Genomic DNA, 12,815 nt, shown 5'->3' on the forward strand with positions numbered 1-12,815 from the left:
CCACCGTGAACCCCACCCACCCACACGGCCACCGTGAACCCCACCCACCCACACGGCCACTGTGAACCCCACCCACCCACCCACACGGCCATCGTGAACCCCACCCACCCACACGGCCACCGTGAACCCCACCCACCCACACGGCCATCGTGAACCCCACCCACCCACACGGCCACAGTGAACCCCACCCACCCACACGGCCACCGTGAACCCCACCCACCCACACGGCCATCGTGAACCTACTAACATCCTCACAAGTCCTTCTGAAGGACTTTCTGATTTTTCGACACCTCATCACCACCCTCTTCTTCACCCTCCCCCTCCTCCTCCCCCCCCACCTCCTCCTCCTCCCCCTCCTCCCCCCCCACTTCCCCCCCCACCTCCTCGCCCTCCTCCTGGACTTGGCCTCTCAACACGGAGCGAGACTCCTCACTTATCGCCTTGCGCCGGAAGAATCCACACTGTGAGAGAGAGGTGAGGTGAGGTGAGGTGGTGCATACATTAGCATAAATTAGGGGAGGAGTTGGGGAAAGGGGGAGGAGTTGAGGGTGGAGTTGGTGGAAGGGTTGGGGGAGGGATTGGGGGTGTGGTTGGAAGGGGGGGGAGGGATTGGGGGAGTAGTTAGTGGAGGAGTAAGGGGAGGAGTTGGGGGAGGAGTTAGGGGAAGAGTTAGGGGAGGAGTTGGGGGAGGAGTTGGGGGAGGAGTTGGGGGAGGAGTTGGGGGAGGAGTTAGGGGAGGGGGAGGAGTTGGGGGAGGAGTTTGTGGAGGAGTAAGGGGAGGAGTTGGGGGAGGAGTTGGGGGAGGAGTTACGGGAGGGGGAGGAGTTAGGGGAGGAGTTGGGGGAGGAGTTGGGGGGGGAGGAGTTGGGGGGGGAGTTGGGGGAGGAGTTTGGGGAGGGGGAGGAGTTGGGGGAGGAGTTGGGGGAGGAGTTGGGGGAGGAGTTGGGGGAGTAAGGGGAGGAGTTGGGGGAGGAGTTACGGGAGGGGGAGGAGTTGGGGGAGGAGTTGGGGGGGGGGGTTGGAGGAGTTGGTGGAGGAGTTAGGGGAGGGGGAGGAGTTAGTGGAGGAGTAAGGGGAGGAGTTGGGGGAGGAGTTAGGGGAGGGGGAGGAGTTAGGGGAGGAGTTGGGGGAGGAGCTAGTGGAGGGGGAGGAGTTAGGGGAGGAGTTGGGGGGAGAAGTTAGGGGAGGAGTTGGGGGAGGAGTTAGGGGAGGGGGAGAAGTTAGGGGAGGAGTTGGGAGAGGAGTTAGGGGAGGGGGAGGAGTTAGGGGAGGGGAGGAGTTAGGGGAGGAGTTGGGGGAGGAGCTAGTGGAGGGGGAGGAGTTAGGGGAGGAGTTGGGGGGAGAAGTTAGGGGAGGAGTTGGGGGAGGAGTTAGGGGAGGGGGAGAAGTTAGGGGAGGAGTTGGGGGAGGAGTTAGGGGAGGGGGAGGAGTTAGGGGAGGAGTTAGGGGAGGAGTTAGGGGAGGGGGAGGAGTAAGGGGAGGAGTTATGGGAGGGGGGGGCGTCACCTTGATGAGTAGCATGGTGATGATGAGGAGGAGAAAGAATCCCCCAGTGGAGCTGATGGCGATGATGGGCACCGTGAAGTTCACCTCCACGTCGATGGTGACCTGTGACGACAACATCCTCATCATCATCATCCTCATCATCATCACCATCATCATCATCACCATCATCATCACCATCATCACCACCATCACCATCCTCATCATCATCATCACCATCATCATCATCACCATCACCACATTCACCATCACCAACATCATCATCATCACCATCACCACATTCACCATCACCAACATCATCATCATCACCACATTCACCATCACCAACATCATCATCATCACCACATTCACCATCACCATCATCACCATCCTCATCACCATCATCATCATCACCATCACCATCATCACCATCATCATCATCAACATCATCATCATCATCAACATCATCATCATCACCACCATCATCATCACCATCACCACATTCACCATCACCATCATCAACATCATCACCATCACCACCTCCACCATCACCACCATCACCACCATCACCATCACCACCATCACCACCATCATCATCACCATCACCGCCATCACCACCACCACCACCACCACCACCATCACCACCATCACCACCATCACCACCACCATCACCACCATCACCACTACCATCACCATCATCACCATCACCACCACCATCACCACCATCACCGCCATCACCACCATCACCACCATCACCGCCATCACCACAACCACCACCACCATCACCACCATCACCATCACCACCACCATCACCACCATCACCACCACCATGATCACCATCACCACCATCATCACCACCACCATCACCTCCACCATCACCACCACTATCACCATCACCTCCGCTATCACCACCACCATCATCACCATCATCACCACCACCACCATCACCACCATCACCACCATCATCACCATCATCACCATCACCACCATCATCACCACCTCCATCACCATCACCTCCACGATCACCTCTACCATCACCACCACCGCCACCATCACCACTACCACCTCCACCATCACCATCACGACGACCACCTCTATCATCACCTCCTCCACAGAGGCCGATCTTGACACCGCTGGTACCAGTCATCGGCAAGTCCACTCAGCTCCACGTCCTCCTGTACCACATCACTCCATCTCTTCTCTAGCCCGTGCCGTGCCCATTTAGCCCCCTCGATCCGGCCAAACAAAAGCTGTTTCGGCATGCGGTGGCTGGGCATGCGGGCTACATGACCCAGCCAAGGCAGCCTTGCCTGCCGGAGGAGCTCACTTACTCAATGCAGCCTGGTTAAACCCAGGATGGATCGTAGGCAGGGCCAGCCTAAATGTTTCCAAATGGCGAAAATGTTCCATTACGGGGGGGTCCACGTTTCGCAAGCGTAGAGAAGGGAGGGAATGACCGTGGCCGAGAAGACCTGAAGCTTAGTGCGGAGCGACAGACCAGGTAGCTTCCACACAGCGTTACGCAACCGATGAAAAGATATTGCCGCTCGACTGATTCGGAGTGAGACCTCTGCTGTCAAACCAGAGCCGGTCATGAGCACACTGCCCAGGTATGGCAAACTCTCCACTCTCTCTACAACTGCCCATCACCAAATTTTGATTTAAAGCTTTCGTGACTGCAGGGATTCATATTCTTGGTTCTTTCGGTAAAGCCACCACCACGTAGAAGGGAAACAATAAAAAAATTAAAATATAAAACAATAAAATTATTGTAAAACAATAAAATTATTATGCTTGGTTATTTCGGTAAAGTCACCACCACGTAGATAGGGGAAACAATAAAATAATAAAAATATAAAATACAATAATTGTAAAACAATAAAATTATTATTCTTGGTTCTTTCGGTAAAGTCACCACCACGTAGAAGGGGAAACAATAAAATAATAAAAATATAAAACAATACAATTATTGTAAAACAATAAAATTATTATTCTTGGTTCTTTCGGTAAAGTCTCCACCACGTAGAAGGGAAACAATAAAAAAATTAAAATATAAAACAATAAAATTATTGTAAAACAATAAAATTATTATGCTTGGTTATTTCGGTAAAGTCACCACCACGTAGATAGGGGAAACAATAAAATAATAAAAATATAAAATACAATAATTGTAAAACAATAAAATTATTATTCTTGGTTCTTTCGGTAAAGTCACCACCACGTAGAAGGGGAAACAATAAAATAATAAAAATATAAAACAATACAATTATTGTAAAACAATAAAATTATTATTCTTGGTTCTTTCGGTAAAGTCTCCAACACGTAGAAGGGAAACAATGAAATAATTAAAATATAAAACAATAAAATTATTGTAAAACAATAAAATTATTATTCTTGGTTCTTTCGGTAAAGTCTCCACCACGTAGAAGGGAAACAATAAAATAATAAAAATATAAAACAATAAAATTATTGTAAAACAATACAATTATTATTCTTGGTTCTTTCGGTAAAGTCACCACCACGTAGAAAGGAAACAATAAAATAATAAAAATATAAAACAATAAAATTATTGTAAAACAATAAAATTATTATTCTTGGTTCTTTCGGTAAAGTCTCCACCACGTAGAAGGGAAACAATAAAATAATAAAAATATAAAACAATAAAATAATAAAAATATAAAACAATAAAATTATTATTCTTGGTTCTTTCGGTAAAGTCACCACCACGTAGAAGGGAAACAATAAAATAATAAAAATATAAAACAATAAAATAATAAAATTTAAAAACTGCCACTTTTTTCAAATTTTCTTGTTGTGGTTTTCACACCTGATGATGATTGCTTGTGTTGCAGTCGAAACGTCGTGAGAGTTTTATCGTTTTATATTTTTAAGTATTTTATTGTTTCCCTTCTATGTGACTTTACCAAAAGAACCAAGAATATGCCCATCACCAATTGGGAGTTGTCGGGGTGGAGTATGGTACAAACTACCAAGGCATAGGGAACCATCCCTTGACCGCACCTGGGCATCGATCAGCCTCCCATTGTATCTATACCAGATGGAAATTCCTCTGGTACAACCATCAAAGGCTTCACGAACTACGTGGTCAAAATAGATGTTAAATAATCCGGGAGCCAGAGGACATCCCTGTCGCACCCCAAGGTGAACAGGGAATGGCTCTGACTCCCGGCCACGTAGTTTTACCCGGGCCCGCTCACCATCATGAAGGTCCTTAATGATCGTGAGCAGAGGGTCAGGGACTCCAAAAGCACGAAGAACAACCCAGAGCCCAGGCCTAGTGATGGCATCATAGGCCTTGACCAGGTCAATAAAGCAGAGATGTAGGTCTTGTTGGAATTCCCTACATCTCTGCTGTAGCAGACGGACAGAAAATATGGCATTTGTGCAGGACCGCCCTTTCATGAAACCGCACTGGGGCTCCGCAAGCCTCTCCTCAGCGTGCCTGGCAAGGCGATGTTGAATAATCCTTGCCAGGACCTTTCCCGGCACACTGAGGAGTGAGATGCCCCTGTAGTTGTTACAGTCTGTGCGGTCCCCCTTCCTAAAGAGGGGGACCACCAGGGCATCCTTCCAATCCTGTGGAACCCGTCCATTGGTCCAGACTGTTGTTATGATGTCATGTAGGGCAGTCTGTACACAAACGCCACCCTCCCTCAGCATGTGGCTTGGGAGATCATCTCTGGCCGGTGCCTTTCCTAGTCTCAGACTCTGGATCGCCTTCAGTTCTTCCTCAACAGATGGCACTTCAGCCAGCCACTCACAGGGGGTGACTTCCTCCTCCAATATTTGAGGCACCGCAGCCTCAGCAGGGTCATCCCCACTTTGTCGCATGATGTTTTCCAGGCTGAGTGATTTCCCCTCCCCCAAAACCTCACAGAAATGCTCAACAAATCTGCAAACCTGTTCCTGGGGGTAGGAGATTGGATCACCGTTCTTTCCCCTAGTGATGGCGATCAGTGTGGCACTATAAGTAACTTTTTTTTAAATGAAGTTAAAGAGTTATTTGTGACCACGCGCCACTGAGGCAGACTCCATCTCCTCAGCAACCCGCGACCACCACCCATCCTTGCAGCGCCTCACGGCTCTCCAAACCTCCGAGCAAAGGCTGCGGTAAGCCTCCTCATTCTCTGACGTGGGATTATGTAGCTGATGTGAGATAGGGTCGCTTTTTCTCAACTATCCTGAACACCTCTTCTGTCAGCCAGGGTATCTTGGGAGGTCTGGACCGTGTACCTAAAGCAGCCATTGCAGCTGCATGAGTCACAGTCCTAAAACCTCGCCCATTTACCCTCGACATCAGGAGGAGTGGGGGACGATGCCAACCCCAGCCGCAGGCGATGATGAAATTCTCGCTTGCAACTTTCATCAGATAACTGAGACCAGGCCACTTTAGGTTGGAATGGGGTCCTGGGTGTACACCCACCGCCGGAGTGGAAGAATGGCAGGTGCATCTTACAGACGACAAGTCGATGGTCAGAGGGCAGATCAGCTCCACGGTAGGCCCTGGTGTCAAGGACATGGGCCCGCACCCGCTGTTCCGTCACTATGTAGTCCAGCAGATGTTCTTGCTTGGACCCAGCATGCATCCATGATGTTGTGTGGATGCGCCGATGCCGGAACAGCGTGTTGGTAATTACAAGCCCATGGGCTGCACAAAAGTCTAGCAGCCTCCTACTGTTGATATTGAGCTGATCTGGCCCATGCCTTCCAATCACTCCAGACCAGGTGCCAGCATCATGACCAACTCGGACATTGAAGTCACCCAACATGATGACTCTATCCCGAGGTGCCACTTTAGCCAGCACCTGTGACAGGAGGTCATAGAAGGCATCTGACTCATCGGCCTTGCCTGCATCCCTCCACGGATTTTCGTCTTCGGTGGGGGCATAAGTAACCACGACCACGACTCATCGCCTCCGGTTGATGGGAAGGCGAGCCCAAAGTAGCCTGGGGCTTACAGCTTCCCACACCTCACCGCCACGCTCCCACGCCCCCTTCATTCTTTTGTTCAAAAGAAGAGCCACTCCCTGTTGTTTGGCAGTCTGCTGCCCCGAGTAGAGGACTGTCCACCCCTCATGGTAGCAGGAGCCAGAACCGGTCCACCGGACCTCCTGAAAACCGCAGAGACCCAGGCGGTACCGGTCCAGCTCCCGACAGAGGAGTGGCAGCCTCTCCTCCGCAGTGAGCGTTCGAACATTCCACGTGGCCACCCGTAGTGGCTTTTCGTTGTTTCTGGAGGAGCCCCGAGGGTAGGTATTCAATCTCCTGGCTCCGCCAAATTGGGGTTTGGCCAGGAGACGTCATAGACGCCTGTCCCCCCGGGGCCTCCGGCACAAGCTTATTAGTTAGATATCTTAGACGTGGTTTAGTGGTAATTTATTGAAGGTGGAGGGGTTACCAGCCCCTCGCACCCGTCCAGAGCCCCCGTTTAGCCGCTGTGGTGGTCACAGACGCCATGAGGGGAATGGCCAATCGACAATTGGCCCTGCCCCCAAGGCACTGCTCACCACAGCGTTGCCCGTCCGGCACCACTTCCACCATCACCTCCATCACCTCCATCACCTCCATCTTCAACATCACCTCCATCATCACCACCTCCACCATCACCTCCATCATCACCTCCATCGTCACCATCACTTCCACCATCACCTCCATCACCTCCATCTCCAACATCACCTCCATCATCACCACCTCCACCATCACCTCCATCATCACCTCCATCTCCAAGATCACCTTCATCATCACCTCTTCCACCATCACCACCTCCATCACCTCCATCGTCACCACCACCTCCATCATCACCACCTCCACCATCACCTCCATCACCTCCATCATCACCACCTCCACCATCACCTCCATCATCACCACCTCCACCACCACCTCCATCACCTCCATCGTCACCATCACCTCCACCATCACCTCCATCATCACCACCTCCACCATCACCTCCATCACCTCCATCGTCACCACCTCCAACATCACCTCCATCATCACCACCTCCACAATCACCTCCATCATCACCTCCATCACCTCCATCATCACCACCTCCAACATCACCTCCATCATCACCATCTCCAACATCACCTCCATCATCACCACCTCCAACATCACCTCCATCATCACCACCTCCACCATCACCTCCATCACCTCCATCGTCACCACCTCCACCATCACCTACATCACCATCAACTTACTCACTCACCTACCCACTCACTCACTCACCTACCCACTCACTCAATCACTCACCTACCCACTCACTCACTCACCCACTCACCCACTCACCCACTCACCTACCCACCTACCCACTCACCCAACCACTCACTCACTCACCCACCCACCCACCTACCCACTCACATACCTACCCACCCACCCACCCACTCACCCACCCACTCATCCACTCACTCACTCACCTCCCCACTCTCCCAGTCACTCACTCACCCACTCACTCACCCACTCACTCACCCCCTCATGCACCTACTCACCCGCTGGGGCAAGTGCTGTTAGTAGCGAGTAGCAGCACCTACACACAGACACAGACAAAGCTCCCCCGTGTAGCCTCTGACAGGGCCGTAGGGGCAAGTGCTGTTAGTAGCGAGTAGCAGCACCTACACACACAGTCAAAGGTCCCCCGTGTAGCCTCTAACATGCCGTAGGGGCAAGTGCTGTGTTAATAGCGAGTAGCAGCACCTACACACAGACACAGACAAAGCTCCCCCAGGTAGCCTCTAACAGTGGCTGTAGGGGCAAGTGCTGTGTTAATAGCGAGTAGCAGCACCTACACACAGACACAGACAAAGCTCCCCCGTGTAGCCTCTGACAGGGCCGTAGGGGCAAGTGCTGTTAGTAGCGAGTAGCAGCACCTACACACACAGACAAAGGTCCCCCGTGTAGCCTCTAACAGTGGCTGTAGGGGCAAGTGCTGTTAGTAGCGAGTAGCAGCACCTACACACAGACACACACAGACAAAGGTCCCCCGTGTAGCCTCTAACAGTGGCTGTAGGGGCAAGTGCTGTCAGTAGCGAGTAGCAGCACCTACACAGATACAGACAAAGGTCCCCCGTGTAGCCTCTAACATGCCGTAGGGGCAAGTGCTGTGTTAATAGAGAGTAGCAGCACCTACACACACACAGACAAAGGTCCCCCGTGTAGCCTCTAACATGCCGTAGGGGCAAGTGCTGTTAGTAGCGAGTAGCAGCACCTACACACACACACAGACAAAGCTCCCCCAGGTAGCCTCTATCATGCCGTAGGGGCAAGTGCTGTCAGTAGCGAGTAGCAGCACCTACACACACACACAGACAAAGGTCCCCCGTGTAGCCTCTAACAGTGGCTGTAGGGGCAAGTGCTGTCAGTAGCGAGTAGCAGCACTTACACAGACAAAGGTCCCCCGTGTAGCCTCTAACATGCCGTAGGGGCAAGTGCTGTGTTAATAGCGAGTAGCAGCACCTACACACAGACACAGACAAAGCTCCCCCAGGTAGCCTCTAACAGTGGCTGTAGGGGCAAGTGCTGTTAGTAGCGAGTAGCAGCACCTACACACAGACAAAGGTCCCCCGTGTAGCCTCTAACATGCCGTAGGGGCAAGTGCTGTTAGTAGCGAGTAGCAGCACCTACACACACAGACACAGACAAAGGTCCCCCGTGTAGCCTCTAACAGTGGCTGTAGGGGCAAGTGCTGTCAGTAGCGATTAGCAGCACCTACACACAGACACAGACAAAGCTCCCCCAGGTAGCCTCTAACAGTGGCTGTAGGGGGCAAGTGCTGTGTCAGTAGCGAGTAGCAGCAACGGCACGGGCCAGAGTCGGTGGTGATGTGCCCGCCTGCCCGCTCGCCCGCACGGCCGCCTTTGTCTCCCCCAAACCGTGGACGGGTCACGTGACCCTCTCACCGAGGTCCTGTGGCGAGGCGTCTTGTCCACGTTCCAGTACCGAGTCCCGTTCATCCGCACGGCCGCGTTCACCAAGAAAGGAGCGATCCTCTTGAACTGTTGACGGCACAGAGGCAAAGGCAAAGGTCCCCCGTGTAGCCTCTAACAGTGGCTGTAGGGGCAAGTGCTGTGTTAGTAGCGAGTAGCAGCACCTACACACAGACACACACACAGACAAAGGTCCTCCGTGTAGCCTCTTGCAGGGCTGTAGGGGCAAGTGCTGTGTTAGTAGCGAGTAGCAGCACCTACATACACACACAGACAAAGGTCCCCCGTGTAGCCTCTAACTGGGCTGTAGGGGCAAGTGCTGTGTTAGTAGCGAGTAGCAGCACCTACACACACACAGACAAAGATCCCCGTGTAGCCTCTTGCAGGGCTGTAGGGGCAAGTGCTGTTAGTAGCGAGTGGGTGAGTGAGTGATTGAGTGAGTGGCTGAGTGACTGAGTGAGTGGCTGAGTGAGCGAGTGAGTGACTGAGTGAGTGACTGAGTGAGTGAATGAGTAACTGAGTGAGCGAGTGAGTGACTGAGTGAGTGACTGAGCGAGCGTGTGAGTGAGTGACTGAGTGACCGTATGAGTGACTGAGTGAGCGGGTGAGTGACTGAGTGAGCGAGTGACTGAGTGAGCATGTGAGTGACTGAGTGAGTGACTGAGTGAGTGGGTGAGTGACTCAGTGACTGAGTGAGTGACTGAGTGAGCGTGTGAGTGACTGAGTGAGTGAATGAGTGAGCAGGTGAGTGACTCATTGACTGAGTGAGTGACTGAGTGAGTGACTGAGTGAGTGACTGAGCGACTGAGTAAGCGAGTGAGTGACTGAGTGAGCGTGTGAGTGACTGAGTGAGTGAGTGAGTGACTGAACGAGCGGGTGAGTGACTAAGCGACTGAGTGAGCGAGTGAGTGACTGAGTGAGCGAGCAAGTGACTGAGCGAGTGGGTGAGTGACTGAGTGACAGAGTGAGTGACTGAGTGAGCGACTGAGTGAGCGGGTGATTGACTGACTGAGTGAGTGACTGAGTGAGTGACTGAGTGAGTGACTGAGTGAGTGAGTGACTGACTGAGCGAGTGAGTGACTGAGTGAGTGACTGAGTGAGTGACTGAGTGACTGACTGAGTGAGTGACTGAGTGACTGAGTGAGTGACTAAGTGACTAAGTGACTGAGTGAGTGACTGAGTGACTGAGTGAGTGACTGAGCGAGCGGGTGAGTGACTGAGTGAGTGACTGACTGAGTGACTGACTGAGTGAGTGACTCAGTGAGTGAGTGAGTGACTGAGTGAGTGACTGAGTGACTGAGTGACTGAGTGAGTGAGTGACTAAGTGACTGACTGACTGAGTGAGTGACTGACTGACTGAGTGAGTGAGTGACTGAGTGACTGAGTGAGTGACTGAGTGACTGAGTGAGTGACTGAGCGAGCGGGTGAGTAACTGAGTGAGTGACTGAGTGAGTGAGTGAGCGGTTCGACTCACCTGACTCCCCCAGGTCAAGGTCACGGTGCCCTCTACCCACAATTCCCTGCTCTGCTTGCCGGGCACCAGAAGGGGGCAACGGAGGCACGCGCCCGCTGCACACCGCTGCACAAAGACACAGGCAAAGGTCCCCCGGGTAGCCTCTCACGGGCTGTAGGGGCAAGTGCTTGGGGGGTGGAGGCTCTGTGTGTGTGAGTGTGTGAGTGAGTGTATGAGTGAGTGAGTGAGTGTATGAGTGAGTGAGTGTATGAGTGAGTGAGTGTGTGAGTGAGTGTATGAGTGTGTGTGAGTGAGTGTGTGAGTGTGAGTGAGTGTATGAGTGAGTGTATGAGTGAGTGTGTGTGAGTGAGTGTGTGAGTGTGTGAGTGTGTGTGTGAGTGTGTGAGTGTGTGAGTGAGTGGGTGTGTGTATGTGTGAGTGAGTGTGTGAGTGAGTGTGTGTGAGTGTGTGAGTGTGTGTGAGTGTGTGAGTGTGTGAGGGAGTGAGTGAGTGTGTGAGTGAGTGAGTGTGTGAGTGAGTGTGTGTGTGAGTGTGTGTGTGAGTGAGTGTGTGTGAGTGAGTGTATGAGTGTGTGTGTGAGTGAGTGTGTGAGTGAGTGTGTGTGAGTGAGTGTGTGAGTGTGTGAGTGTGTATGAGTGTGTGTGAATGTGTGAGTGTGTGAGTGAGTGAGTGCGTGTGTGTGAGTGAGTGTGTGTGAGTGTGTGAGTGAGTGCGTGAGTGTGTGAGTGTGTGTGTGAGTGAGTGAGTGTGTGAGTGAGTGAGTGTGTGAGTGTGAGTGAGTGTGTGAATGAATGAGTGTATGAGTATGTGTATGAGTATGTGTGTGTGTTTGTGAGTGAGTGTGTGAGTGTATGAGTGTATGAGTGAGTGAATGAGTGAATGAATGAGTGTAGGAGTGAATGAATGAGTGAATGAGTGAGTGTGTGTATGTATGAGTGTGTGTGTGAGTGAGTGAATGAGTGAGCGAGTGAGTGTATGAGTGTGTGTGTGTGTGTTTGTGAGTGAGTGTGTGAGTGTGTGAGTGTATGAGTGTATGAGTGAGTGAATGAGTGAATGAATGAGTGTATGAGTGTGTGTGTGTGTTTGTGAGTGAGTGTGTGAGTGAGTGAGCGAGTGAGTGAATGAGTGAATGCATGAGTGAATGAATGAGTGTTGAGTGAGTGTGTGTATGAATGAGTGAGCGAGTGAGTGTATGAGTGTGTGAGTGTATGAGTGAATGAGTGAGTGTGTGTATGAATGAGTGAGTGAGTGAATGAGTGAATGAATGAGTGTATGAGTGTGTGTATGAATGAGTGAGTGAGTGTATGAGTGAGTGTGTGTATGAATGAGTGAGTGAGTGTGTGAGTGAATGAGTGTATGAGTGAGTGAATGAGTGAGTGTATGAGTGTATGAGTGAGTGAATTAGTGAATGAATGAGTGTATTAGTATGTGTGTGTATGAATGAGTGAGCGAGTGAGTGTATGAGTGTGTGTGTGTGTTTGTGAGTGAGTGTGTGAGTGTATGAGTGAGTGAATGAGTGAATGAATGAGTGAGTGTGTGTATGTATGAGTATGAGTGTGTGAGTGTATGAGTATGTGTATGTATGAATGAATGAGTGAGTGTATGAATGAGTGAGTGAATGAGTGAGTGAGTGTATGAGTGAGTGTATGAGTGTGTGAGTGTATGAGTATGTGTATGTATGAATGAATGAGTGAGTGTATGAATGAGTGAGTGAATGAGTGAATGAGTGAGTGAGTGTATGAGTGAGTGTATGAGTGTGTGAGTGTATGAGTATGTGTATGTATGAATGAATGAGTGAGTGTATGAATGAGTGAGTGAATGAGTGAGTGATTGTATGAGTGAGTGTATGAGTGTGTGAGTGTATGTGTATGTATGAATGAATGAGTGAGTGTATGAATGAGTGAGTGAATGAGTGAATGAGT

The 12,815-nt window shown here is 51.1% G+C and overlaps 1 protein-coding gene across 1 annotated transcript in view; it reads right to left on the minus strand.

The window, feature by feature from the left end:
- Positions 1–211: 211 nt before the first annotated feature.
- LOC116936888 (integrin alpha-L-like) overlaps positions 212–12,815 on the minus strand; it is a 179,319-nt gene continuing 166,715 nt past the window's right edge. Inside the window, exons 25-28 of the mRNA XM_076057808.1 lie at positions 10,894–10,998; positions 9,393–9,488; positions 1,507–1,608; positions 212–461 (exon numbers count right to left, since the gene is read on the minus strand). Coding sequence (XP_075913923.1) covers positions 252–461; positions 1,507–1,608; positions 9,393–9,488; positions 10,894–10,998 — 513 coding nt within the window. The 3' untranslated portion in view covers positions 212–251. The remainder of the gene's footprint in view (positions 462–1,506; positions 1,609–9,392; positions 9,489–10,893; positions 10,999–12,815) is intronic.

The sequence above is a fragment of the Petromyzon marinus genome, chromosome 84, assembly GCF_048934315.1.
Source record: "Petromyzon marinus isolate PM22_M1 ecotype Great Lakes invasive population chromosome 84, UKy_Petmar_22M1.pri1.0, whole genome shotgun sequence".
Lineage (NCBI taxonomy): Eukaryota > Metazoa > Chordata > Hyperoartia > Petromyzontiformes > Petromyzontidae > Petromyzon > Petromyzon marinus.